A 26,221-nucleotide genomic window follows, 5' to 3' on the forward strand; every position below is an offset into this window, starting at 1 on the left:
CACCCCCATCATGTGCTCTTCCTATGGAGGCACCATAGAGAGCTCATCACTGGGTGAGATCTTCAATACTTGACTCAATCACAGAGCCATCCGCATTGCTGGTGACAACTCCCACCATTCTCACTGTCACTTCAGCCTCCTGCACTCAGGGAGAAGGTACCGGAGCCTTCAAGCCCGTACCACAAGATTCACAAACTTAATCAGTCAAGCTGTCAGGAAGTTTAACTTTGCCCACTACCTCACTGCCTAGTTTTTAGTTTCTTAAATGTTTAATTTTTAGCCTTGTTATTCTTTTTTTAATAGCTCCAAGTAGAGTGAGAGAGAAACTGTATCTCGATTATCTATGTCCTGTATATATCGAAGAATATATAGTAAAACAATCAAGAATATTGAATCTTGAATCTTGATTATGCACACAAAAACAATGTTGATGCGTCACACCGTCAGACGTTCATTCAGGCACTGTCCGTATCACTCTCCCCTGTTTTCCCCCTGAGAGGCTTAGAGACTAATTGAAATGGACTTGCTGATGAGCTGAAAGTGTTCAGGCACATAGTGTACATGATATCTCCGCCACATTAATCAAAAATATCCATCCATCTTCCTCCGCTTATCCAGTTGTGTCGCGGGAGTAGCACCCTAAGCATTTCCCAGGCCAGTTGACAGACAATGGGCCTCATTCACGAAACGTTCTTACGCACAAATGTGTTCTTAAAGCCTTCCTACGAAGATTTTTGGCATTCACGAAACGTGTTCTTAACTCACAGTTCTTAGATCTAAGAACAAATTCTATGAACGCTCAGGAGGACTCTTACGCACAAGCAAAGCTTGCACTTTCAATGCGCAATCGCCCTCATGATGGATTTTGCAACCTGATCCCAAAAAATGTAGTGCAAATAAAATATCCCAACAATTATTTATCATCAAAACAACTAAAATATACTCCATGGATAAATATATATTCAAATCCCAATTCATCAAAAAAAAAAGTACCTGGCTGGACGTGCGCTGCGCAGAGAGAGAATGTATAGGGACCATTAGATTTATTTGCTGAAAGCCACGAATATTTGATGTCCCGCTTCAGGCTTCAGGCTTCCCTCTCTGTTCTTTCAGGTGTGCAGGATCATCAGAATAACATCGCAATGAAACGTGGTGTGCCTATTGCGCACGTAGCACCCCCAGATAACGACATGCGCCCCCAGCCACGTCTTGAGCCAGAGCACGGGGCTGCTGTATTAATTAGGCAGCGTCTAATCAAATGTAACCACAGAAAAAATTAATTGTCACACACAAACTATGTATTTTGACTTTATTTTTCCATCGTGATTGTGTAAATATTTTCTAGAGTTTCCGAAATGGTTTGGTTTCTGATTGATGGCCCACCTCCCGTTTCCTCCAGATCCCTCCGGTGCAGTCCAATCTTTTGTTTGGAGTCTATTTTAAGTCAAAACACTTCTTTTTAACCTCTGCGGTGGTGCGTTTCTCCGTGGAAACGGCATTTATGTTTCCTGCAATGGTGCTCCATGCCGACTCTTTTTGGATGGCCTGATGACCGGTGGATACACGTGAAAATAAGGTGGTCTTGTGTTCGCTCACTCCTTGTAAAAGCACCTCTATTTCAGTAGAATTGAAGCTTTTCTTCTGTTTGTTGTCCAGCTGCTTCTCAGTCTTGCCCTTGCGTGTTGCCATCTCCGCCTCCAGCTGCCTGTTGCGCACGGCACATTTTTTACTTTATATAGGAAATAATAGGCGGTGACCTATGCAAATTAGGTCTCACATGCACGGGCATCGCAGTTGGCATTCATCAACCTAAGAACACCGGTGCGAACGATTATCCCTACTTAAGAACATGTCGTGAATGTGGTGCAGTTTTCAACCCACGCCTTCTTAAGTACAGTTCTTAAGAAGACTTTTAAGAAGATGTTCATGAATGAGGCCCAATGTGTCTTGGGTCTTCTCAAGGCCTCCTGCCAGTCAGACTTGCCCTGAACACATCCCCAGGGAGGTGTCCGTGAGGCATCCTGACCAGATGCCCGAGCTACCTCATCTAGCTCCTCTGAATGTGGAGGAGCTGTGGCTCTACTCCGAGCTCATGCTTGATGACAGAGCTTCTTACCCTATCTTTAAGGAAGAACCCAGCCACACTACAGAGGAAACTTGTTGGATGCCTGTGTCTGCCATCTTGTCACTACTTGTTGGTCACTGCCCAAAGCTCATGGCCATAGGTGAGGGTAGGAATGGTGATTGACTGGTAAATTGAGAGCTTTGCCTTTTGGCTCAGTTCCCTCTTCATCACGACAGACCGATGTAGAGTCTGCATCACTGTAGACGCTGCACCATTCCGCCTGTCAATCAAACTATCCATTCTTCCCTCAACAAGATTCCAAAGTACTGAGATCCTCCATTTGAGGAAGGCTATCATCCCCGACCCGGAAATGGCACTTCACACTTTTCCAAGCAACAACCACGGACTCGGACTTCACAGGTGCTGATTCTCATCCCGGCCGCTTGACACTTGGCTGCAAACCAACCTGATGAAGCCGGCAGGACCACATCATCCACAAAAAGCAGACACCCAATACTGCAGCCACCAAACTGGATCCCCTCAATGCCCTGGCTGCCCTTAGAAATGTTGTCCATAAAGGACATGAACAGAATTGGTGACAAAGGGCAGACCTGGATTCCAAACCTCACTGTAAACAAGTTTGACTTACTGCCGGCAATGCAGACCAAGCTCTGTCAGGGAGCTTGTGCAAGGAGCGGACTACCCAAATTAGGCAGTCTGATACCACACAGGATTCCTTGAGGGCCACGTTCAAATATCTTCTCCAAGTCCACAAAACACATGTAGACTGGTTGGGCAAACTCCAGTGCACCCCTAAGGATCCTTTTTCATTCCTGACCAGGATGAAAACCACACTGCGCCTATATGCGCCTAAATATGCAGACTGTGATCTACAGAACTACACTATCACTGTTTGTGGTCCTATAAGACACGTGTTACCTCCCTCAAGTGTCCTGCTAACATCAATATTTGTTGGTGCTCTTTGTAGACGCCTGACCAAGTCCACCCTGCTGCTCATCCCCTTGTTTGGCACTCACTACATGTTCTTCAATTTCCTGCCTGACTACTTCAACATTAACCTGCGCCTCTGCATTGAGCTCTGCATTGGATCCTTCCAGGTTAATACTGCCATGCTTTTAGCGAAGTCTCTCTCAAATATTGTTTACAAATCTGTCTAAATCTGTGATAGTGAGCATTCATGATTCATCATCCACCCACCTCACAGGTGTGCATGATTATTACACAGGTGTACCATAGGTTGGCCACAATAAAAGGCCACCCCATAATGGGCTAGTTTGAATGTTGTTTGTTGTCCATAACATACACCAGCCATAACACCACCACCACTATGGGCCACTCGATCTGCATCACAGGTGCATTGTATTGATGGCACTTTGAATCCGCAGAGATACCGTGACCACATCCTGAGGGCCATTGTTATGCTGTTCATATACAACCATCACCTCATGTTGCAGCATGATGATGCACGACCCCATGTTGCAAGGATCTCTACACAATTCCTGGAAGCTGAACACATCCCTGTTCTTGCATGGCAAACATACTCGCCAGACATGTCACACATTGAGCATGTTGGGATGCTCTGGATCGGCGTATACGCTATTTGAGGCAAATGGGTCACGTACTGGGGGGGGGTGTCACAAGATTTCGCTAGGTTAAAAGATTTCTCGTTTAGAAAAAAACTGTCTCATGGGCACTAGGCCTGGGACGATAATAAATAATTTAATTGACCATGCAATAAATGAAAATGAACTCAATAATTTTGCTGGCCTCAATATATTGCCATGTGCATGCGGATCTGATTTCCTCGTCTCCCACCTCCAAACAGGCAGGTAAGGTGTTCACTCTGTGGTTTCAGCACCTTGGCGCATTTGTTCCAAAGAACAATGGCATGAACAGAGTGAGCCCTTTTGTCAGTTATTCAGTCACTTTGTGTTGATGGGTGGAGGCAGGGCCGGTAGCATACACACAGCGTGCAGAAGAGTGTCACGTAATGTAAGGTAACGGATTAGAAATTAAATTATGAATGATTAGTTGTCATTAGCGGTGGTCCGATCGATCGCCCACTGATCGAAATTGTCCGAATTCCGTGAAAAAGCATGTGATTGGCAAATGCCAATAAATGCCTTTCAGCGGAGATCACAAAAGCCGATCAACTGTGGCTTGTACAGCAGCATGCAGCCTGTAGCGAGCGTCTTCTGCTCACTTTCCCTCATACTGCGCAGGCGTGCCAAAGCCAAAACAAGCATGTCTGCCGTGTGGGACTCACCTGTTGTGGCGAGCACTTGGCAGGGGGTGGTGAGATTTTAAGGCTCGCGATATGATCATCGATCGGGCGGTGGCTAATGTGGCCAAACGCTGGACACTCGCCTGTGTGTGCGAAGCAGTCGGAGGTCTAATGCGGATAGCCCAAAAAGTGGTAATTTCTTTTTTATAGTAATTCCAGGTCAAAAATGTGTATTTTGCATGGTCACATTTTGATAAAGTTTCACATAAGCACTGATAAATGGATAAGTAGTCATCCTACATCTCTTTTACAAATATTGAACATAATTAATTTGTTTGTTGTAATTCATTTTATATTTTGCATGGTTACATTTTGATAAAGTTTCACACACATGAGTATTGATAAATAGATAAGGAATCATCCTATGTATCTTTTATTCCAGTCCTTCTGTTTGAATGGGTTGAATTTGAGCATCACTTTTTTGTCCACTCATGATGGCTATGGTTTAAATCTGCATATTAATTTAATACCAAATTGAAATGGAAAATGTAATAATCATGATAAAGCAGTATCTGAAGTACAAAAATACTGTACATACAACCAACGTTAAAGCCTCATTTTAGGGGGGGAATCCCCACTCACAGTGACAATGCTGTGCAGGCATTGGAACACCAATATAAATGAAATCTTTGAGATTAAACACTCTTAATGTACAAAATAATAATCAAACTTACTTATTTGTTCATATGATGCACACAGAGCAATTAAGCTGTCAATCAATGTGATTGGTATTGGACGATTTCACTCATGGATGATCGGTATCGGAGTTGGCAGCATAAAACCCATCCCTAGTGAATATTACCTGAAGACTTCTGCTGCACCATGTTGAATTAAATACTCGCATCATCTACAAAATGAAGGAAGAGGGAGGGAGAAAATAAAAAAAACAACAAAAAACAACACAACATTTATCTATTCATGATGAATAAATGATACATTTTTTGTCTGTTAGATTCAAAAAGAAGGGTTTTGCGGTAGCAATTGCTAGCCGTGGACTATGGTGAATAACTGGTTTGAGGCCAATGGGTTTGAACCTCCTTCTCTTTCCGTCTGCATGCTCATCAGCGTGTTCAACATCTAAGTCTTATGCTGGTGACAGTTTGACTCTGGAACTGATTATTTCATGTATAAGCTATCCCAATAGAAACATTTTTTACATCGGAACCATTTTACTCTATGTTAAAGGGATAGTTTGGATTTTTTGACATGAAGTTGTATGACATCCCCATCAGCTGTGTATTACACCAACAGTGACTTACCCCCCCAATTGGTCCCGTGAGTCCAGATCCGTGACGAGGAAGGTAGTTCCGCTTAGTTGCTGGGGCCATTTAAGTAAAGAGTTTGGCTTCTCAAAACAATATGCATTCAAAAGAGTAGTACATTTGCATCACAAAAATGCTTCCTCAAAAAAAATCAGACCTCACAAATCGCTTGCCGTTATATTTGTCTCCTGCCGTATGCCTGCACACTGTCGCCTGTGCATTCTTGTGTATGTGATGAAGACGCTGGTATCTTCCTCGGCGACGGAGAGTCACGGCCATCTGGATGACGTGTCTGTTCCACAGAGGAAGAAGAAGAAGTTGGAAAGATATAATCAGTCAAAACTCGCCTAATAATTGTGCTCCCAATTATTAGCAGTTTTATCAGATACAGACAACACGTCTTCATGAACAGGAGCACTGAAGGCTTGTCTTGATTGAAATCTGATATGTCGGGTTAATATTGTAAAAATTCAGAGGAGTCAACTGTAGTTGAATGATGCGTTTGATGCAAAACGTTTAATTATATTACTGCTCTATAAGTATAACATCATTTTCCACTGGTTTTACCCTGGAGGAAATGAATAATGCATAACTTAATTAGTACGTCTCTGTGTATTAACCATATAGAACACTTGATAGCCAGATCTGACAATGTGATTACCTCCTGTCTGCTAATTAGGCAAGGAAGTGTGGAAAATGCCTAATGGTATATCATCAGCTCAGACAGGTCTACCTTACTTGGAAATGATAAAATAATTACTATAGTGTATTAATCTGCTGCAGTTGATTATAATGCTGTCTTAAAATAAAACTGGACAGATTTGTGTATGTAAGCAAGCTCTTCTACTCCTGAACCGCTGCACATAAATGGGTAAAAATTTGTCAAAACATAAACCTCTACTGTGTTGCCTATACTATTATTTTTCTGACAAATACACAACATTATACACTATTATACACTATTATTAAACCTCATAGATTGGACTGGCTTGAGGTTTCTCACACATCTCACTGTGCTCTTCAAAACAACTGCTGTAACTGTAACGTTTTGGTGGATCATTGTGAAATTTGGAACACACCTTTAAGGAACTGACACTCACATGTATATATCATTTGAGTAAGATTGGTTGAAAATCATGGCTGGCATCAAGCAAAACATTTTGGCAGGGGCAAGGGCCCATAAGTCATTGACCTTTTGTCTAATGATTCTAAAACTTCAAGGATGTCTGTATTACATGTATCTAGCATGTCTTCCAAAGCATTTTGCCACAACCCATAGGGGTCGCCACAAATGTCATTTACCTTTCTCTTGAATATTATGGCTCTGTGTAAGCAAATCAGTATCTACTTTGTGAGTACATTTCATTCAGATGACTCACTCTTAATTGTTGTCTTTCAGGGTCTGCTTGTGGCAATCCTCTACTGCTTTCTCAATCAAGAGGTGACTACCCGCCACACAATGGATAACATCATACGATGCATTCCTTGACAAAGGGGAGGAGGGGGCCGAGCACGTTTTTCAAACTATCGCAGCTCAAAAACTCAAAAATAATTTGCAGTTCATCTTTCCTCTCATTACCGGAGTTGAAAAAGAAACCCTCAGGGGGCGCTTATGTAACGACATGATTAACATGAGGTCAACCCCCCTCCCCCAACAGACAACATCCTGTACATAGTAGCGACAAAACACCAGAAGTAGTAACAATCAATCACAGGGAGGCCAACAAATTCTTGTACATCCACATTCCCGTGTAAAAGTATTAATACTAGCCTAATATTGAGTTGAAGGAACACATCATGACAATTGAGATCCATTAAAAGGCAGATGGGACAAGTGATTATGATAAAGCAACAATATGTAATCATACTATAACTTACAAAACAGTGGAAATTGTAGTTGGAAAATTGTCCAAAATAACGGAATTTGCACATCCATTTATGCATGATATCACACCAGAGTTCTACTGTTGAAATCTTGTGAGAATGCAGTGTGTGTGATGCCACCACAGAAGGATGTGCAAGGAGAAGTATGATGACAACCATAGTACTGGAGATTGAACTTATTGCAACATAGCGGAAGATGAAATATGATGACGGCCATAGAACTGAAGTTGCTACAAATTGCGACATAGTGGTCGCAATTTAGTAGTGTCACATACTGTAAGTGCTCCGAAAGCCTCTATTCAACTAAGCAAAGAGTTTCTTGTCTGCTCTGGGTGCGTGGTCTACATAAGCATATAACTGCAGCAGTCGCTAATCAATAACATTGCCATTAATGGCTGTGGCTGTAAGCAACCTCCTGATGTAGTTTTTTTTCATATTAACCCCACAAGATGGCAGTAGCTGCGTATGGAGTATCATGGGTGGTCAACATCCAGCTGCTTTATCTACCTCTGCATCTGCTTTAAAATGTTGCTGCTCTGCTGTTGGTGTGTGTATTACACTTGCCATTCTGTTGCTGTTGATGAACTCATCAGTGGTATTAATGCTGGCGCAGCAGTTTGCTTCTTACCATTATTACAACATTGGTTCTGTTGCTGCTGTGTTGTGCAGTACAACTGTTACTAAATGACCATGTGGTCAAAGAAATCTACATTTTCATATATATACAGTAGGTAATAATATTTAAATGTGACAGCATCATTTTATATGTTTGGGTATGTGTGTGTGTGTGTGTGTGTGTGTGTGTGTGTGTGTAGGTGCAGAAAGAGGTGCACATGCAGTGGCTAAGGTGGCAAGAGAGGAGCTATGGCGTGGTGTCACCTGCAGCCAAGTGCAGCATGATGGACACACCCTTCTAGACACGCCATGACACGCCCCCCTAAAACTTGTGACATAACACACACACACAACTCAGCTTCCAGACTTCTTTGGGGGCTTCATTGGTCAAACTGGAGCAATTGGAACTAGAATAAAGCCATCAATTACCGTAGTAAATAATATGTTTTCCAAGACTTTTCCCGCTTTGTTCAGTTTTGATGTATGATTCCATTTGCAATAAGGCTGAATGTTCATGATTTTGTTATATATTTAGGATATATGCCGGATATTTTCTAGCACTATATACTGCCATTCTATAGCTGCTAATGTATTGCTCATTGTCAACAAAATGCATGGCAGCTGATTAAAAGAAAACAACAAATTGAAAGAAAAAATGCCTTTACGTTTAGTATTACTCCAATACTTGTGTTTTTGGTGTTTTTTGCCACTTTTGTTGTGCTCACAATGGACTGTTTTAACACCAGGTGAAAAGTCAGCGCAGTTTTCCTACACTTCATTGTGTTGCATAAAAGCACGATAACGTCACATGCAGCAGCTGCAACATGTTTTTCTGATAAATTGGGTTAAGGAAGCAAATATTTGGAAAATAAATGTTTTTTGCAAATGTTTTGCAACACCTCATGGGTCGACTCTTCTTAAGAGGTCCTTAAAATTCACTCACACATTTGACCCTAATGACAAAAAATGTGGGCTTCCCAAAAACTACTATAGTATAAAAATATGATTTTATTTTTTTCACTTTAAACAAATACTTTTTAAAGCTACTTTTGCCTGAATTATACATTATCAAACATTCATTGGCCAGTATATTTATATGATTTTTTTTTATTGCCCACATAATCCATGTAATACATTACAAGAAATATTTATTGTATTATTATTAGGTCCTGAGATTGGTCAGTATGACAAGCATGCATTGTTTTTTTTTTTCTCAAATTTAAAACAATTTCATTCTCAAGATCCTGAGGACCAAAAAAGGCCGGCTATCCAAAAACTGTTGTAACTACAAAAAATACTATATAGACTGTTACAGCAGTTTTGGTTATTGATATAGAAGGTTACGAAAACTGAAAAACGCAAAAACCTTTTCAATAGGAAATAATGTAACTTCAATTGATCTGTTGTAAACACCCCAAAATAGTAATACGCAATACTACATAATACATACATAATAATAATACTGTAAATACAATCATTATTAATTGTAAACATTATACGAAAAACGAAATGTACAAAAAACAAGGGAAAAATGGGAAAAAATCCCAGAGGAAACAATGTAAATCCAATTCATTCATTGCAGACACCCAATAATAATAATAGTAATGGAAAAAAATACATTTTATAGCACATGATTATATTTTTACAATCACAAAACAATGTGATATAATTCTAAACGACAAATGAATAGAACTTATAGCTGATGCTGACTTTCCATTTGTCGAATTCAGTTTGTTACATGCAAGACTGTACAAAGCAGAGGCACAACTGAACTGAATCATACGAAAACCGAAGCGTACAAAAAAACGTATTATGACTGTTTTCATAAATTTTTTCCACAAGCTAGCAAGATCTGTAGAGTGGTTCTGGAGAGGAGTGTCCACTGGAGAGTTGAAGCTCGGATAAGGACTTGCAGAAGGCATTACACTCTGACAAGCAAAATGGATGGAAGTTTTTAAACAGGTTTTGGCCCCGGGCTGCACTGTGGAGACCGCTGATGAAAAGCCAAGTATTGAAGAGTCACCTGCTGCCCCCTGGTGGTCGCCCTCATACTCTCTTAACGTCCACACACGCCGTCACGCACACTTGCCTGATTTCCATCGCTTTGACTCAGCCATGTGTGTTTTTTATGACCCGCTCCAGAAGCCCACCCCCTGGCAGGGTTCGTCGTGGGGGCATAATGTGGGTCCGGGAGGGGGTCTGGGACGTGTAAAAGCCGCTGTGGACAGGATGTGTCAGTTCGTCTCGACTAACATCAGGCAGCTTGGAAGTCTTAGTCGCTCTTTTTAAAACACTGGTAAGTTTATATTTTATTACTTCACCCTCCTGTTTAAAGCTGTTACATTAGAACAAGAAGCTAAATCTGCTTGTATCTTCATTTTGGATCATTCTTTGCTTGGCGGGGGGTTAGGGGTCCTCGCATCGACCACTTCCAACATGGATGACGACTAATTTTCAAATAGTTCACAACGTTTTACGACTAAAGTAAGTTTGTTTTTTTTTTTTAATTGAAGCTGTTTCTTTTGTTCTCTTAAAAGAGAGGGGGTAGGAAAGGAACGAGTGGGGGTTTAATGTCAGCTTAATAACAGGGGACATGTTTCTTCCTGCCTGGACATGTTCACTATGGAACATTTTTGAATACAGTGGCTTGTTACAGTATTCTTAAAAGTATTATTAACATTAAAAAAATTACATTCAGAGAACATACTTGTTCCCTAAAAGATGGAAAATAGTCGGTTATGGTGTCTAAAAAGTAGGTAGCACAGTTAATGAGTGGTTAGCTCAAATGATGACCTTGAATTAGCATCATAAGCAGTCTAGTTTTACTTTTAGTCCCCTATTATGCAAAAATGACTTTTTAATGGTGGTTTAATATTATTTGAACATGCATACAAGTTACAATGGAATACATCACATAATTCAATTCACAGTTCCACATGTCCAAAAGGAGTAGGAAGAAACAAAGCTTATTTAATCCTACCCCCCATCCCTTCCACATCTTATTTAGTACATTTATTCACTTCCTGTATTCCATATGTGATTTTTTAATGCATAGAAGAATGATAAGGTAATTATTAAAAACATTTACCACAATAAATATAATAATCAGTATAGTAATAAATAAATAATAATAAATAGAAACAAGCATAACAAAACAAGTTCAATACTCTTCTTCCTTGTGTTTTGCAAACATCAACTGCTTGTATTGTTTGTTGAATTCCCTCATCTTGGTGCATTGTTTGAGTTCCTTACTCAATCCGTTCCATAATTTCATTCCACATACTGAAATGCTGTGGGTTTTTAGCGTTGTTCTCACATTTGTTAGTGTTTCAAATAAATGTTTTTTTAAATATCATTTTTAACATACGGTATCGCCCAAGTGTCAGTACACAGTACACAACCCTTACATTTCAGCATTTTATTATATCTTGTCAAGGAACAATACTATATGAAATAAACGTGTGTGTGTATATATATATATATACTGCTCAAAAAAATTAAAGGAACACTTGGAAAACACATCAGATCTAAACTGGAGGAAAAATGATCTTGAATATCTTTCCTGATAATAAGTGGGTGATGTATTAGTAACAAAATGATGCCACATAATTTGATAGAAATGAAAATGATCACCCTATAGAGGGGGGAAATCAAAGACACCCCAAAAATGAAAGTGAAAAAATGATGCAGCACACTGGTCCATTTTGCTAAAATGTCATTGTAGCAACTCAAAATGATTCTCAGTAGTTTGTGTGGCCCCCGCGTGCTTGTACGCATGCCTGACAACGTCAGGGCATGCTCCTAATGAGACTACGGATGGTGTCCTGGGGGATCTCCTCCCAGATCTGGACCAGGGCATCCATGAGCTCCTGGACAGTCTGAGGAGCAACCTGGCGGCGCCGGATGGACCTAAACATAATGTCCCAGAGGTGTTCTATTGGGTTTAGGTCGGGTGAACGTGGGGGCCAGTCAATGGTATCAATTCCTTCATCCTCCAGGAACTACCTGCATACACTAGCCACATGAGGTCGGGCATTGTCGTGGACCAGGAGGAACCCAGGTCCCACTGCACCAGCGTAGGTTCTGACAATGGGTCCAAGGAATTCATCTCGATACCTAATAGCAGTCAGGGTGCCATTATCTAACCTGTAGAGGTCTGTGCATCCTTCCAGGGATATGCCTCCCCAGACCATCACTGACCCACCACCAAACCAGTCAGGCTGAATGATGTCGCAGGCAGCATAACGTTCTCCACAGCATCTCCAGACCCTTTCACGTCTGTCGCATGTGCTCAGGTTGAACTTGCTCTCATCAGTGAAGAGCACAGGGCACCAGTGGTGTAGTTGCCAATTCTGGTGGTCTATGGCAAATGCCAATGGAGCTCTACGGTGCTGGGCAGTGAGCACAGGGCCCACTACAGGACGTCGGGCCCTCAGGCCACCCTCGTGGAGCCTGTTTCTGATTGTTTGGTCAGAAACATTCACACCAGTGGCCTGCTGGAGGTCATTTTGTAGGGCTCTGGCAGTGCTCATCCTGTTCTTCCTTACACAAAGGAGCAGATACCGATCCTGCTGAGGGTTGAAGGACCTTCTACGGCCCTGTCCAGCTCTCCTGGAGTAACTACCTGTCTCCTGGAATCTCCTCCATGCATCCAGGTACCGCAGTGATGCCCTGGTCCAGATCTGGGAGGAGATCCCCCAGGACACCATTCGTGGTCTCATTAGGACCATGCCCCGACGTTGTCAGGCATGTGTACAAGCACGTGGGGGCCACACAAACTACTGAGAATCATTTTGAGTTGCTACAATGACATTTTAGCAAAATGGACCAGTCTGCTGCATCATTTTTTCACTTTCATTTTTGGGGTGTCTTTGATTTCCCCCTATAGGGTGATCATTTTCATTTCTATCAAATTATGTGCCATCATTTTGTTACTAATACATCACCCACTTATTATCAGGAAAGATATTCAAGATCATTTTTCCACCAGTTTAGATCTGATGTGTTTTTGAAGTTTTCTTTTAATTTTTTTGAGCAGTGTATATATACACAGTATATATTGTTACTATAAGTATATACTTTAGTGTAGTCTTGTTTTGGAAAATAACTAACTGTTTGGTTTGACTTTTTTTTAAGACTAAATGACTATATGAGCTGTACTATTCTATGCATACTTCACCTCCTCCTGTCTTAACAGAATCAAACGATGCCTCACATCTGCATCCTCCTGCTGGTCGTGTCGGTGGTGGCCGAGCCTCTGAACAGCTTTGAGGGAGGAGATGAAAATGAAGTCCTTAAAAACACAGAACCGAACCTCATGAAGATTCAGGCATGTGATTCTATGAGGCAGATAGTTTTCACCAAAAGATCCCTCTAACAACAAACCTGGTACTAGCATGTACTAGAGAGCAGGAATGATTGAAGTGACTGAAGACAGCTCCTAGTGCAACATTTTTTCATTTATTTCATTTTACAATATGCACTGCCTTTGGCTACGTTCACACTCTGGGGTCTGTTCTCCTATAGGACCAGTTGACTAAAAACCTCATTGGAAATCTCAGTGAGCCTGCATCAACTCACACACCTACTACAGGTCTTAATTTTTATTCTAAATCATAATCATACACAATTTATAGCCCAAGTAACAGTCCGGCTTTTTTTTCCCCCACTAGTGGCTTCTTTCAGTAGGACAGGCGTTAGCCAAGTGTCCACTGCAGCCGCTGTCCAGGCCTCCACTCTTGCTACTCTGTGTCCCGGCAACCAGGTGAGGCTGGAGGGCAGCTTGGAGTGCAGCTGTCCATCATCCAACATGCTGAAAGACGGCGACGTCTGCACCTGCCCCGCTGGCTTCATTGTGGAGAGAGCAGCAGGATGTAAAGGTCTACAGTATGATCAAATTGTTCATGTATATAATCATGGATATGATATAGTAATACAGTAATCCTTTATTTTGCGCATTAAATTAGTTCCTGTCCCGACTGTGATAAGTGAAAATTCACATTTATAAATCAAATATGTTCGTAGTTAGAGCATAGAAAACTTGTTTACGACCTTCTAAATATGCTTTTTAACATTGTTCTTCTTCTAATATGAATATTACCATATGTAGTAGACAAAATCAGAGAAAATAAGCTATTTAAGACATAAATAAGACTCATGCTTGTGTGTTTTGCAATACATTAGTATTGTATATACCTGTGTATATAGCCACCATATAGCCAGCTCTCAGTATTTAGTGTGTGTTACAATACATTTTGTCCTGGACGTGTGGAGGAAAGGAATTGATTATTATGTTATTTTTATTGTGCCTGTGGTGAGATCATTAAAACCTCCAATAAAAGCCTGTTGTTCAAGGCTTGTGTGCCTCACCAAACATTACAGGAACATTGCTGACACCTAGTGACCCGTGTAGAATACTACATAACATCGCGTTTTTGAAAGCATCTTCTGACTGCCTTATATTTGTATTTTAGTTCATTTAGACATTTTTATGCTTGAAAATGCTTAATTTAGGCAACAAATATGTAAAATATGCATAAATATGCACATTTTTGACTGATAATAGACCATATTCGACCATGAAATAGCATGATTTATTAATTAATATATATTTTTTAAATCCTTGACAGAGTGAAGCCATGGAATTTGAACCGCGATGTGATGAGGGACATAATAATGATTTATATATTGTAAAACTACTGCTACAGATAAAAATCATCATTAATAAACAAAAATGCATCAAAAATAGAAATAATTACAGAGTAGTTATTGCATAGTTTTAAACATTTATTTTTGTATATTTACAAATACCTTATTATATAATTCTAATGATGATTCCACAAGGCGAAATTCACTTTACACTCTGCTGTATACAGTATGTAATGAAATGTAACTGAATGCAAATAATGAGATCATATAAGCACATAATGATAAAACGTTTGTAAGAGTTGTGAAAGAATAAAAACACTTATGTCTTTCAAACCAGTAATGTTTTTTTTCAGAAACTGCATGACACAGGTGGACCTAATATTGTGCCTAATCACTATATGTACTTCTGTCTAAATCTGCACTGTGCATACACATGTAATTGAGTGTACCTTCCATCCACAGACATTGATGAGTGTGCAGAAGAGGCACCCTGCGGTGCTCACGCCAACTGCACCAACTCCCTCGGCTCATACTCGTGTAGCTGTCGCCATGGTTACCTGACGGGCGCTGGAGGGTGCCAGGGTCCGTCTGCAGAGATGATGTTTGTGTGTGTTAGAGCATGATGAGGTGTAATTACCGGTGCAATTAGTGGGGTGCTCATGCCGACTGCCTACAGCTCCATGTGTCATTTGGTGTTTTTATTTTTTTGCAGATGTAGACGAGTGCGCTCTGGCTGCAGTGACGGGCCTGCAGGCCTGTAAGGGCAATGCGGAGTGCACAAACACCCTTGGCTCCTTCACTTGCTCCTGCCCTGTGGGATATGTCATGGCTCTGGATGGACAAAACTGTGAAGGTTCGGCAGCAGTTTTTCAAAATGTCATATAAGTTGTCAAGTGTACACTTTGTGACCACAACTTGCCTCTTTGTAATCTTTCATTTATTCTCTTGTAGACGTGGACGAGTGCAGCTTCGAGGAGCTGTGTCGCCGTGAGCTGGGAAACGTATGCCTGAACACCCCTGGTAGTTTTGTGTGTCAGTGCCTGCCTGGCTTCACAGCAGAGGCCCCAGTCTGTGTTGGTAAATTTGTCACTGAGCTTTCAACGCCACTGGATTAGTTTGATGTGATGATTCCATTCCTTCTCTGAATCCTCTTCTTCATCCCCTTCATCCTTAAACATTGTCCTGATAGGTGCTGTGTGTCCAAACTTCACCGTGTGTCAAGGTATGTATTGTGCTGATACCGACTGATTTCCGAAATGTGGAAATGCAATACAGTCCATAAAGCAAGTTAATTTTTAATAACACGGTCATTTATTAACGAGTATATTACGTAACACAGCAGCATCAGAAACAATGTTCTGCTGAGTAGCCACGTTTTAAAGCTCATGTAGATGTAGATAAAGCTGCTGGATGCTGACCACTCGTGCTGCTGCCACCTTGTGAAACGTTGCCTACAACCACATCTATAAAGGCTAATGATTTTCACCTGCCCCCTTTTCTCCCACCTTCGTCGTAGATGTGAACGAATGCTCAGAGAGTCCTGCAGTGTGTGAGGGTCAGGGGGTGTGTGAGAACACACACGGGAGCTACAAGTGTGTGTGCCCACCAGGTTACCGTGGAAATGGCACACACTGTGAAGGTAAACAATCATCCCTGAAATCCCTCCATGTGGACATTTGGACATGTCAGCTTTGAGGTGTACTCACTTGTGTTGATGCCAGCTATCGATGTTATTTGCAGTGGATATTGAATCTAAACTGCTATACAAGCTGTACACTGACCACTCTAAAGTATATCCAACTTTAATTTTTGTAGTACTGGGAAGATATCATATAATTGCTAGATGAAATGTGTGGGGTGTACTCACTTAGATACGAACGAGTGTGCGTCTGGTGATCATGGCTGCGATGTCAACGCTCGGTGTGGTAACATCATTGGCTCCTATTTCTGCCAGTGCTACCAGGGCTTCAATGGAGATGGACACACTTGTTTTGGTGAGTGGTGTGTGCAATTAGTCTTAACTCCACTTGTAGGCACCGTATCCGTACGTAACCCAAGGGGGTGCCAGTCAATCATTTGGTACCCTCAACAATGCAGATGGGCCACACGGTGACCTAGTTGCTAGCATGCCTGCCTCACAGCCAGGGGGAATGGAGTTTGTGTGGTACTCTTGTGGGTCTAGCAAGGTCTAATGTTAGAATAATTCACGCTCTTGAGTGATTCTTTGTCTGTGTGTGTCCTGTGATTGGCTGGCGAAAAGTCCAGGGTGTACCACACCTGTCGCTCCAAGTCAATCGTGACTTTAATGAGGACAAATGGTATCGAAAATGAATAGATGGATGGAGAACAATGCAGATTGTATTTGTTGACAGATATTGACGAGTGTGCTGTGAATAACGGACACTGCGACCATAACTGTACCAATGAACCAGGAGGGTACAGCTGCCAGTGTGCCTCTGGCTATCAGCTAAGCCTGGATGGACATAAATGCACAGGTGATCCCCGACATTTATACTTACATATGATTGTTTTGCCACTATTTTGACTTGTCTTTTGTTAATATTTCTGTCTGCAAGAATCTTACCCTAAAACAGTTTCTTTCACTCCCAAGACATAAACGAGTGTTTGCTCCTGAACGGAAGCTGTGCGCACCTCTGTGTCAACATTCCGGGATCTTTCCAGTGCTCCTGCAGGCCGGGCTACCAGCTCCACATTGATGGCCACACGTGCGTGGGTCAGTTTACTCTTTTTTTGCACTGTTAATTTTCAACTAATTTACATGCATCACTAAATCACTCAACATGTGTAAGTGGATGTTTCAATGAGTACATTTCATGGTTCAGTGAGATCCAAAATGTATTATGCAGAGAGAAAAGTCTGTTTTGAAATTTGTTTTTTCTCTCGCTGAATGAATGTGTGTGTCCACTTAGACGTTGACGAATGTAAACTCCAGAACGGCGGCTGCTCGCACGCCTGCACCAATTCCCCAGGGGGGCACAGCTGCCACTGCCCTCTTCCTCTGCTGCTAAACACCGACAACCTCACCTGCAGCAGTACGTGCTTCACTTATCCTCAACACTTTCCACATTAGGTACACCTGCAGTAGTTAGTTTCTAATGTTAGTTTCTTTTAACTGTTCTCAACCGTCTTCAACCATGGGATGCACATTTTATCACCATTAAACCCACTTTTAAATTTTTTTGTATTTAAAATTAAAGTTAAAAAAAAAAAAAATATTTAACCCACTTTAATCCAAGTCAACTGGCTCCAGCATAACCCCGTGACCCTAGTGAGGACAAGAGGCATAGAAAATGGATGGATGTATAATCCAACTCAAACCAAGAAAATGTATTATTTTTAGTGCATCTTATAAAGAAACCCATGAGGAGCATAATAAATGCATGTATGAAAAGGAATAAAGTAATATTAAATTGTCAGGGTCTTTTGAAGCTGGAAAGGCATAGGCAAAGTGCAGGTAAAAGAGTCTTCAATACTTTATCAGGTAGAGCGGAGGCGACAGAAACCAACAAAAAGCAACGGTGCACAAAAAAAGTTGTAGAAGAAGCACAGTGAGGAGAGGAGCTATACAGGAGTAGTGTAAGGAGATGCAGTGGAATGCATCAAAAGATAGGTTTAATGAATGACAGATGGTCTCACAAGAAACACATCAAAATCAGGTACAATGAACTAGCAAGGCTAAAATCCACACACTCTCCATAAGAAACCTACAAATTACCATTGAGGACTGGATGTGACTGGCAGGTTCATCAGAAAGAAATAAAGAGCACTCAAAACAGCACAAAACAGGAAATGGATGTACAAACTAAGAGCACATAACAGGAAATAGGGAAACCAAAACAAATCCAGTCGACTCCAAGCTCTCAAGCGGAGCGTGACATACCCAAATTGCACAAAATATTTTGCACAAAATTGCCTCGTGATTTTTTTTCATTGACCTAGAATTCCTGGCACCCTTGTAGCTCTACAGTGAGCACAAAGCAACTCAGAACAAAGTAAAGGGAAAGGGAAAATAACATAAAAATCATAAATAATAACTGAAAAATGCCGGACCATCTGACATTGGATGCCCAACCCACCCAGAAATGGCCCACGGTGCACTTTTGGGTCCCAAACCACTATTTAAGAATCTGCGTGTGCGATCAATATACGAGCTGTATTGAGAATATATAATTGTGTAACTTATAGTTATATATTCTATTTTTTTTACAGTGGTGTGGAAAAAAATGTTTGCCCCCTTCCCGATTTCTTATTTGATGTTATCACACTTAAATGTTTCAAATCAAACAAATTGAAATATTAGTCAATGACAACACAACTGAACACAAAATACAGTCTTTAAATGAAACTTTTTATTACTAAGGGAGAAAAAAAATCAAAACCTGCCCCCCTGTTAAAACATAACTTAGCTGAGGTTAATTAAGATATATCAGTCTGGAAAAGGTTATAAAGACATATCTAAAGCTTTGGGACTCCAGCAAACCCCAGTTAGAGCCATTATCCACAAATGGCGGAAACATGGAACAGTTGTGAACCTTCCCAGGAGTGGCCGGCCAACCAAAATTACCCCAAGAGCACAGCCACAACTCATCCAAGAGGTCACCAATGACCCCGCAACAACATCCAAAGAACTGCAGGCCTCACTTCCCTCAGTTAAGGTCAGTTAGTGTTCATGACTCCATCATAAGAAAGACACTGGGCAAAAACGAGTTCCCACACGAAAATCACTACTGAACAGAAAGAACATTACGGCTCATCTCAATTTTGCCAGAAAACATCTTGATGATCCCCAAGACCTTTGGGAAAATACTCTGTAGTCTGATGAGACAAAAGTTGAACTGTTTGGAAGGTGTGTGTCCCATTACATCTGGTGCAAAAGTAGCGCTGCATTTCAGAAAAAGAACATCATACCAGCAGTAAAATATGGTGGTGGTAGTGTGATGGTCTGGGGCTGTTTTGCTGCTTAAGGACCTGGAATACTTGCTGTGATAAATGGAACCTTGAATTCTGTTCGTGGTCTCAAGCTGAAACGAACTTGGGTTCTGCAGCAGGACAATGATCAAAACCAGCAAGTCCACCTCTGAATGGCAGAAGAAAAACAAACTTTGGAGTGGCCTAGTCAAAGTCCTGACCCGAATCCTACTGAGATGCTGAGGCATGACCTTAAAAAGGCAGTTCATGTTCGAAAACCCTCCAATGTGGCTTAATTACAAAAATTCTGCAAAGATGATTTGAAGATTCCTCCACAGCGCTGTAAGAAACTCATTGCAAGTTATCACAAACGCTTGACTGCAGTTGTTGTTGCTAAGGGTGGCCCCTGCAGTTATTAGGTTTAAGGGGCAATTACTTTTTCCACACAGTGCCATGTAGGTTTTTCTGCTCCCTTAATAATAAAAAGTTTCATTTAAAAACTGCATTTTGTGTTCAGTTGTGTTGTCTTTGACTAATATTTCAATTTGTTTGATGATCTGAAACATTTAAGTGTGACAAACATGCAAAAAAATAAGAAATCAGGAAGGGGGCAAACACTTTTTCACACCACTGTATATTATATTTCTGTTTTCATGATTTGCAGTGGTGTAGAGCCGCATCATACTGAGGTGTCCTAATGCAGTGCACTAATAAACATATTGTTAATGAATAACTCTCTGACAGTGTCATCTTTGTCAAGGCAGAGTCTTTTCTACATCTCTTGTATCAGATTTCATTAGATAGTGCAGGTATACTTAATTAAGTGGCCAGTGAGCCATTATGATCAATTGCATATCACCTTTTTTTTAATCAATTAATGAGCTTTTTTTGGTTTGTACAGACATTACATCTTGTAAGCTGAGAAACGGCGGTTGTGAGCACACGTGCATCACCGGGGCTGAGGGCCGTGTCCAGTGTAGCTGCCATGCTGGGTGGAAGCTGAGCGAAGACCTGAGGAGCTGCATGGGTAAGACCTAACATGTAACAGTTCATGTAAATAAAATGGCTGGTTAAAAATAAACCCTGCATTCTGAAGAAAGGTGATGGGTTTGTGGTCCTTGTCACAATTGCCCATAGGACGGTTCAACTTGTGAGATCCTACAAGGCAGTTTGAATGGAACTCATGCCATCAGCCTGTAGTGTGTTGTGAGTTATTTGGACAGCTGTGTTACGTCAGCCTTATTGAATGCAACTGGGAACACTCCCAAAATCATGTATGAAATGTGTGATGAGCTGTAAAATGCTGATAGATATGACTGCATGATTTCATGTGTTGGTTAGTTTTAGCGTGTTTTCTGTGTTGTCGTCATGAGATGTGGACGAGTGCGGGGACTTTACAAATGGAGGCTGTGAGCAGCTCTGTAAGAACCACCCGGGTACATTCAACTGTACCTGCAAGGAAGGCTATCAGGTACAAACAGACGACCCTACCAAGTGCCAGCGTGAGTCAAACCCTCATATACTATACTGTACTGTCCAGTACAGTACAGCATGACAGAAGGGTTATTTTTCCTCCTCTGTTTCTTTGCAGCTGTGTGTGACCCCCCCTGTCGGAACTATGGAGTGTGCGTGGCGCCAAACAGCTGTGACTGTCCTCCAGGATACCCTGGCCTTGGCTGCTCAGGTTTATATCGATGCTGTATATACTCTGGTCATTTCATTAGATATACCGTATCTCCAATCAAATACAAAATCAACCTTTGCAAATACTAGACACTGTAAAGCAGGTATTATTTAGACAGTTATTAGTGTTTGCATCATAAGTCCACCTCATAACTAAATAGGTTAACCAAAATAAATATTATGTTATGCTATAGTGCTGGTGCTGGATATGAATACAAAGGCAAAAGCACCAAAAGTGATACAATTTCAACCCAAAGTGTTGAGAATAATAGTCCTCAAAAAGTCACAAGGTAAGCAAACCTCTACTATGGAATGATGCCACAGAAGAGATGGCATACCAGTGATGGCATAGAGGACATTTGTAGTGCTAACCATGGAAGCAGAAATTAAACTTATTTCCACACAAGAAGCCATATGGTTGTTCAGTAGAATATGAGCAATACAATTAATTAAATATCACTTAGGTCCAAAAATGTATTTTACCAAGCACGTACTTACGTACACGCATTCTACACTACGGTACACATATATTAGTGCCAGGAGTACCTATTAAATGCCACTAGGGGACATTATCGTTCTATACTGTGAATGTATGAGATACATGTTTATGTTCTAGCCATGTGCTCCCCACCTTGTGCGCACGGAGGTACATGTATGCGCTGGAACAAGTGCTTGTGTCCTCCTGGCTGGACTGGAGAAGGCTGCCATACAGGTATGTGTACAGTTCTCCTCGTAGGGATGATGCACTCATTGTTAACAAGCTCAACCTGCTAATTTGTTTCAAGTGGCTATTTTTAAAAATGTATTCTGCTCCTGTCAGCTGTGTGCGAGCTGCCGTGTGCTAACAGTGGTCGCTGTGTTGGCCCTGATACCTGCCAGTGTCCCTCTGATTACACGGGCCCCCAGTGCCTCCTGCGTGAGTAACAACCTTGGCATGTTGACTAGCCACTTCTGGACCACAGTGACACAGAATAAGTTGGTTTGTTTGTGTGTCTTTTTTTGTAGCTTTGTGCACACCTGCCTGTCAAAATGGCGGTAGATGTGTAGACGTCAACAAATGCACGTGTGTCAGCGGATGGCATGGAGCTCGTTGCCAGATAGGTTGCACCACATTTCTTCCTGTACACAAAATTGTGTACGAGTTTGCTCAAAAGATGCACTGTAATTACTAAGATGATAATGAATTGAGTGAGGGGAATTGATGGTTGATTACAGAAGAACAAGAGTTAAATATGGATGAGATTTTTTCTTTTTCGAATGAGAAAGGGCTGCTCTGAGACGGTTTTCTGAGTGAAAAGTGTGGACTAAATGAGTGGCTTAACCGTGCATGTGGTACTGGCATGCTTTTATTTTGATGGCTGGATTTATCGGATACAGGAAGTGTTACCCCGAGTTTGCTTGAGTGATGCTGAATGGACCGGAAAGTGGTTGTTTTTTTCGGTTGAGATCTTTTTTTTTTATTTTAACAAAAGTAAACACATATAGCAAATGTGGCATTGCTTTCAAGTAAATTTCCAGAATGAAATAGTGCCAGAATAGGCTGCTGCAAAACAGAAAGGAAATAAGGAAATGAAAGTATACATAATTAACAAAATAAATGGTAAAAAAGAAAAACAAATAAAAAATGAAATGATAAACTAGGTGTTTCCTATCATTAAATTGGTGAGATACTTCCACGGCTTGTTTTGTCTGAGGTGGACAAAGAAGAAAGCTAGATTGTGAAATACGCCTTGCTGACCTTTTTAACCCACTCATATACAAAATACCACAGAATGGAAGTTGGACTAACTCAAGTTCTCAGGTTTTGGACAGGTGTGATACTACAACTGTGCACGTCTGATGGCGCTCGCAAAGGTTGATGCTCAGGTCGTTTATGTGAATGCTAAGACAATTGAAAAATTAGCGGGAACATTTGAGGTAGGTAAAGCAGCTGAATGCTGACCACTTGTGAAACTTCAAATGCAGCTGCTGCCATCATGTAGAATAAATTTGCGAGATTTCAAGAATAAAGTCGTAAATTCACAAGAAAAAAGTCGTACATTTACAAGAATAAAGTCCTAAATTTACGAGAAAAAAAGTTGTACATTTATGTGAATAAAGTTGTATATCTACAAGAAAAAACGGCGTAAATTTACAAGAAAAAAGTTGGAATATTACAAGATTAAAGTTATAAATCTACGAGAAAAAAGTCATATATTTACAAGAATAAAGTTGTAAATTTACGAGAATAAAGTCGTAATATTAGGTGTCATTGTGTCATATGTGTCAGAGGGAAAATAGAGCACATCTCTTCAGGAAGGAAGGAAACTTTTCCTCTTGCTTCAGGCAAGCTTTTATTTATAACATGGCAGCAAAACAGAGCACAGACAGATTAGCATGTCTAGCCCTTCTCACTTCCGCCCGCCTTACCCCGCCCATCTCCACAAAGAGGGTATAGACTTGATATGTGGTTTCAACTTTCAGAGGACTGTAGTTGTCTTACAGTGCTGTTTCTTCTCATTCAGAGCCTGTTCAGTGTCAGAAACCATGTCAAAACAGTGGCGTGTGTGAAGGTTTCAACAGGTGTCGCTGTCCCAAAGGGTTCACTGGTAGTCTCTGTGAAACAGGTCAGTGCATATGTCTACTGATGTCTGCTTGACATGCCTTGACTTTGTATCTATGTATATCTGCAGCTGTGGCCACCCCCTGTGTGCCTCCCTGCCAGCATGGCGCCACCTGCAGTCCTCACAACACTTGCACCTGTCCAGAAGGTACAGCGGGCCTGCGCTGCGAGAGACTGTAAGTGTGAGCCACTTGGTTTGGTTAGGTTTAATTTATTTCGAACATGCATATGTCCGAAAAGGAGTAGGAAGAAGCAGAGCTTATTTAATCCTATCCCCTTTTTGTAGCACATCAATTGCTAATACATACATGTGTGTACATACACATACAAACACGCACACACTGTACATATATATACACTTACATCTGTACCTACACAAGTACGCACATATATACATATACAGTATACACATATACAGTATACAGGTACACAAATGCTAAAAAAAAAAAAAAAAAATCCCCCTTTTTTCCTCCTTTTTCTTTCCTTTTCCCTATCTATTTATCCTGTCCTTCCTCTCCTGTTGATATCCACATCTTCTTTGGTTTTGCACTGATCTCATTGCACAGTGCTCTATTTTCTTCCCTGGGGTCTTTAGCATCCTTAAGATCAGTACGTGAGGCAGCTTCCATATGGTTTATAGCCTCCTTGAGAGCAGTGCGCAAGGCAGCGTTATCTTCCAATAATGCCCTGATATCATCCTGCAAAACCCTAACATCCTTGCAAAATGCTGTATTTTCTTTACGGTTTTATCGCTTCCTGAAGAGCAGAGCGCAAGGCAGCATTGTCATTCAGCAGTACCTTAATGTCGTCCTGCAGAACCTTGATATCTTCCATAGGGTATTTAACCTCCTTAAGAGCAGCGCTCAGGTCTGCAGTTTCATCTTGCAACTTCTTGACTTCTTTTCTTAGTTTTTTGATATACTTGTTCTGTGCTCTACTTTCTTCAGACTGTATCTCTGCCGTTGAATGCAGCTTCTCAATTGCTCGCATTATTTGTGGTAGAGTGATCTCTCTACTCTCGAAGCTACTATCTAAGGTTTCTTTGAAGCTCTTGAAAGCATTTTGCAACTCTTGGTATCCTGGACTAGCTAGGTATTCTGCCAATGTTTTTATTTCCATGTCCACTTCGAATTCAGAGCCAGAATCATTTTCCTCTGCAAGTTCAGAGCCAGAATCATTTTCCTTTGTTTTTGACATTGTTGCTAAGCAACCTCTTTGAACTTCAGCAGTTCGCTAGTTAGCTAGACTTGCCAGCAGTATCGATACTTGTATCTGTACCTCTCGACTATCCAAGTTAAAGTTGGGGGATTCAGCAAGCAGCACTGATCTTGTGTTCATGAAATGTCGTCAGGAAAGCACCAAAATAGTTAAAATTTCCAGTATCAACAGAGCTCCTGCCATACATGTCCTTCCCGTCAAGGAAAAAAAAAAAAAAAGTGTACAAAAGAGACTCACAATTATCACACATGACATGAAGTGATGTGCTTGTGTGTGTGCTTTAGGACTTGCCCTGTGGTCACCACTGTGGTCAGCATGGCTCGAGCGGTGAGAAAGGCCTTTAGGGGGAGTTACGTTGATCGTTGTGGACCCTTGGGGATCCAGCTTTGCACCAAATACAGGTTTTCTTTTTTTTTTTAAATATACATACACTTTACAGTTAAACCTTTTTAATAGCTTGAAAATGACACTGCTAGACATTAATAGGCTGTATTCTGGTTTGAAATATCAAAATTACATCACTTAATATGTCACTAAAGCTGCCCAATCAAGACTTTACTTTTTACGCATGTTATTTACTGCATAGCCTTTGGTCACATGACAAAAATACAATTGTGAATGCTAAGCCAACCCCACCAAAGTGTGCACCAAGTGTCTTTTTTTTATTATAGTTGGTCCGGACCAGCATACCGAACCCCAAAGTGTGAACGCAGCCTTAGTCTGCATGTTTGTTTTTTCTTCCTCAGGATGAACCAAGCACGCGTGTACCTGCAAGCCTACAGGGTGGGCTACAAAATCCAGTGCCCAGAGAAGCGAGGCAGATGAAGCGCTGTTCAATAAACACCCCTTACACAGTATTTCAATCGATGTTGAAGCAGCTTTCAGCGTTGTCAACGGGACAGCATGTAGCTTCATCTTTAAAGCCAAAGTGATGATGATCTTTTATTACTTTTTTTTTTGCAATATCATTCATTGTTTTTATATCTCAACATATTTCTATTAAAAATAAA

General features: G+C 41.1%; 2 protein-coding genes across 10 annotated transcripts in view; both read left to right on the forward strand.

Moving 5' to 3' along the window:
- Positions 1 to 8,991, forward strand: part of ghrhrl (growth hormone releasing hormone receptor, like) — a 33,433-nt gene extending 24,442 nt beyond the window's left edge. For 3 of the 5 annotated variants that reach the window (XM_054790766.1, XM_054790762.1, XM_054790763.1), the window contains 3 exons: positions 3,054 to 3,183; positions 7,032 to 7,073; positions 8,332 to 8,991. In XM_054790766.1, coding sequence (XP_054646741.1) covers positions 3,054 to 3,183; positions 7,032 to 7,073; positions 8,332 to 8,433 — 274 coding nt within the window. In that variant the 3' untranslated portion in view covers positions 8,434 to 8,991. The remainder of the gene's footprint in view (positions 1 to 3,053; positions 3,184 to 7,031; positions 7,074 to 8,331) is intronic. The other 2 variants (XM_054790764.1, XM_054790765.1) reach the window with 1 other exon arrangement.
- A 1,256-nt stretch (positions 8,992 to 10,247) lies between these two features.
- si:ch211-221n20.8 (neurogenic locus notch homolog protein 1) lies at positions 10,248 to 26,221 on the forward strand. Of its 5 annotated transcripts, XM_054789825.1 has the most exons (24): positions 10,248 to 10,427; positions 10,542 to 10,615; positions 13,329 to 13,460; positions 13,658 to 13,724; positions 13,804 to 14,010; positions 15,242 to 15,361; positions 15,492 to 15,632; positions 15,731 to 15,856; positions 15,969 to 16,001; positions 16,296 to 16,418; positions 16,651 to 16,773; positions 17,152 to 17,274; positions 17,391 to 17,513; positions 17,710 to 17,832; positions 20,610 to 20,735; positions 21,082 to 21,210; positions 21,300 to 21,392; positions 22,008 to 22,103; positions 22,212 to 22,307; positions 22,397 to 22,492; positions 23,896 to 23,997; positions 24,064 to 24,169; positions 25,496 to 25,612; positions 25,958 to 26,221. In XM_054789825.1, exons 3-24 carry the CDS (start codon positions 13,338 to 13,340, stop codon positions 26,034 to 26,036), a joined length of 2,472 nt encoding a protein of 823 aa, XP_054645800.1. In that variant the 5' UTR covers positions 10,248 to 10,427; positions 10,542 to 10,615; positions 13,329 to 13,337; the 3' UTR covers positions 26,037 to 26,221. The 5 variants fall into 5 exon arrangements, 4 of the variants coding, with proteins under 4 accessions (XP_054645800.1, XP_054645799.1, XP_054645801.1 ...); XM_054789824.1 differs by lacking the exon at positions 10,542 to 10,615; XM_054789826.1 differs by lacking the exons at positions 10,542 to 10,615; positions 16,651 to 16,773.

This window comes from Dunckerocampus dactyliophorus, chromosome 10 (genome assembly GCF_027744805.1).
Source record: "Dunckerocampus dactyliophorus isolate RoL2022-P2 chromosome 10, RoL_Ddac_1.1, whole genome shotgun sequence".
Classification (NCBI taxonomy): domain Eukaryota; kingdom Metazoa; phylum Chordata; class Actinopteri; order Syngnathiformes; family Syngnathidae; genus Dunckerocampus; species Dunckerocampus dactyliophorus.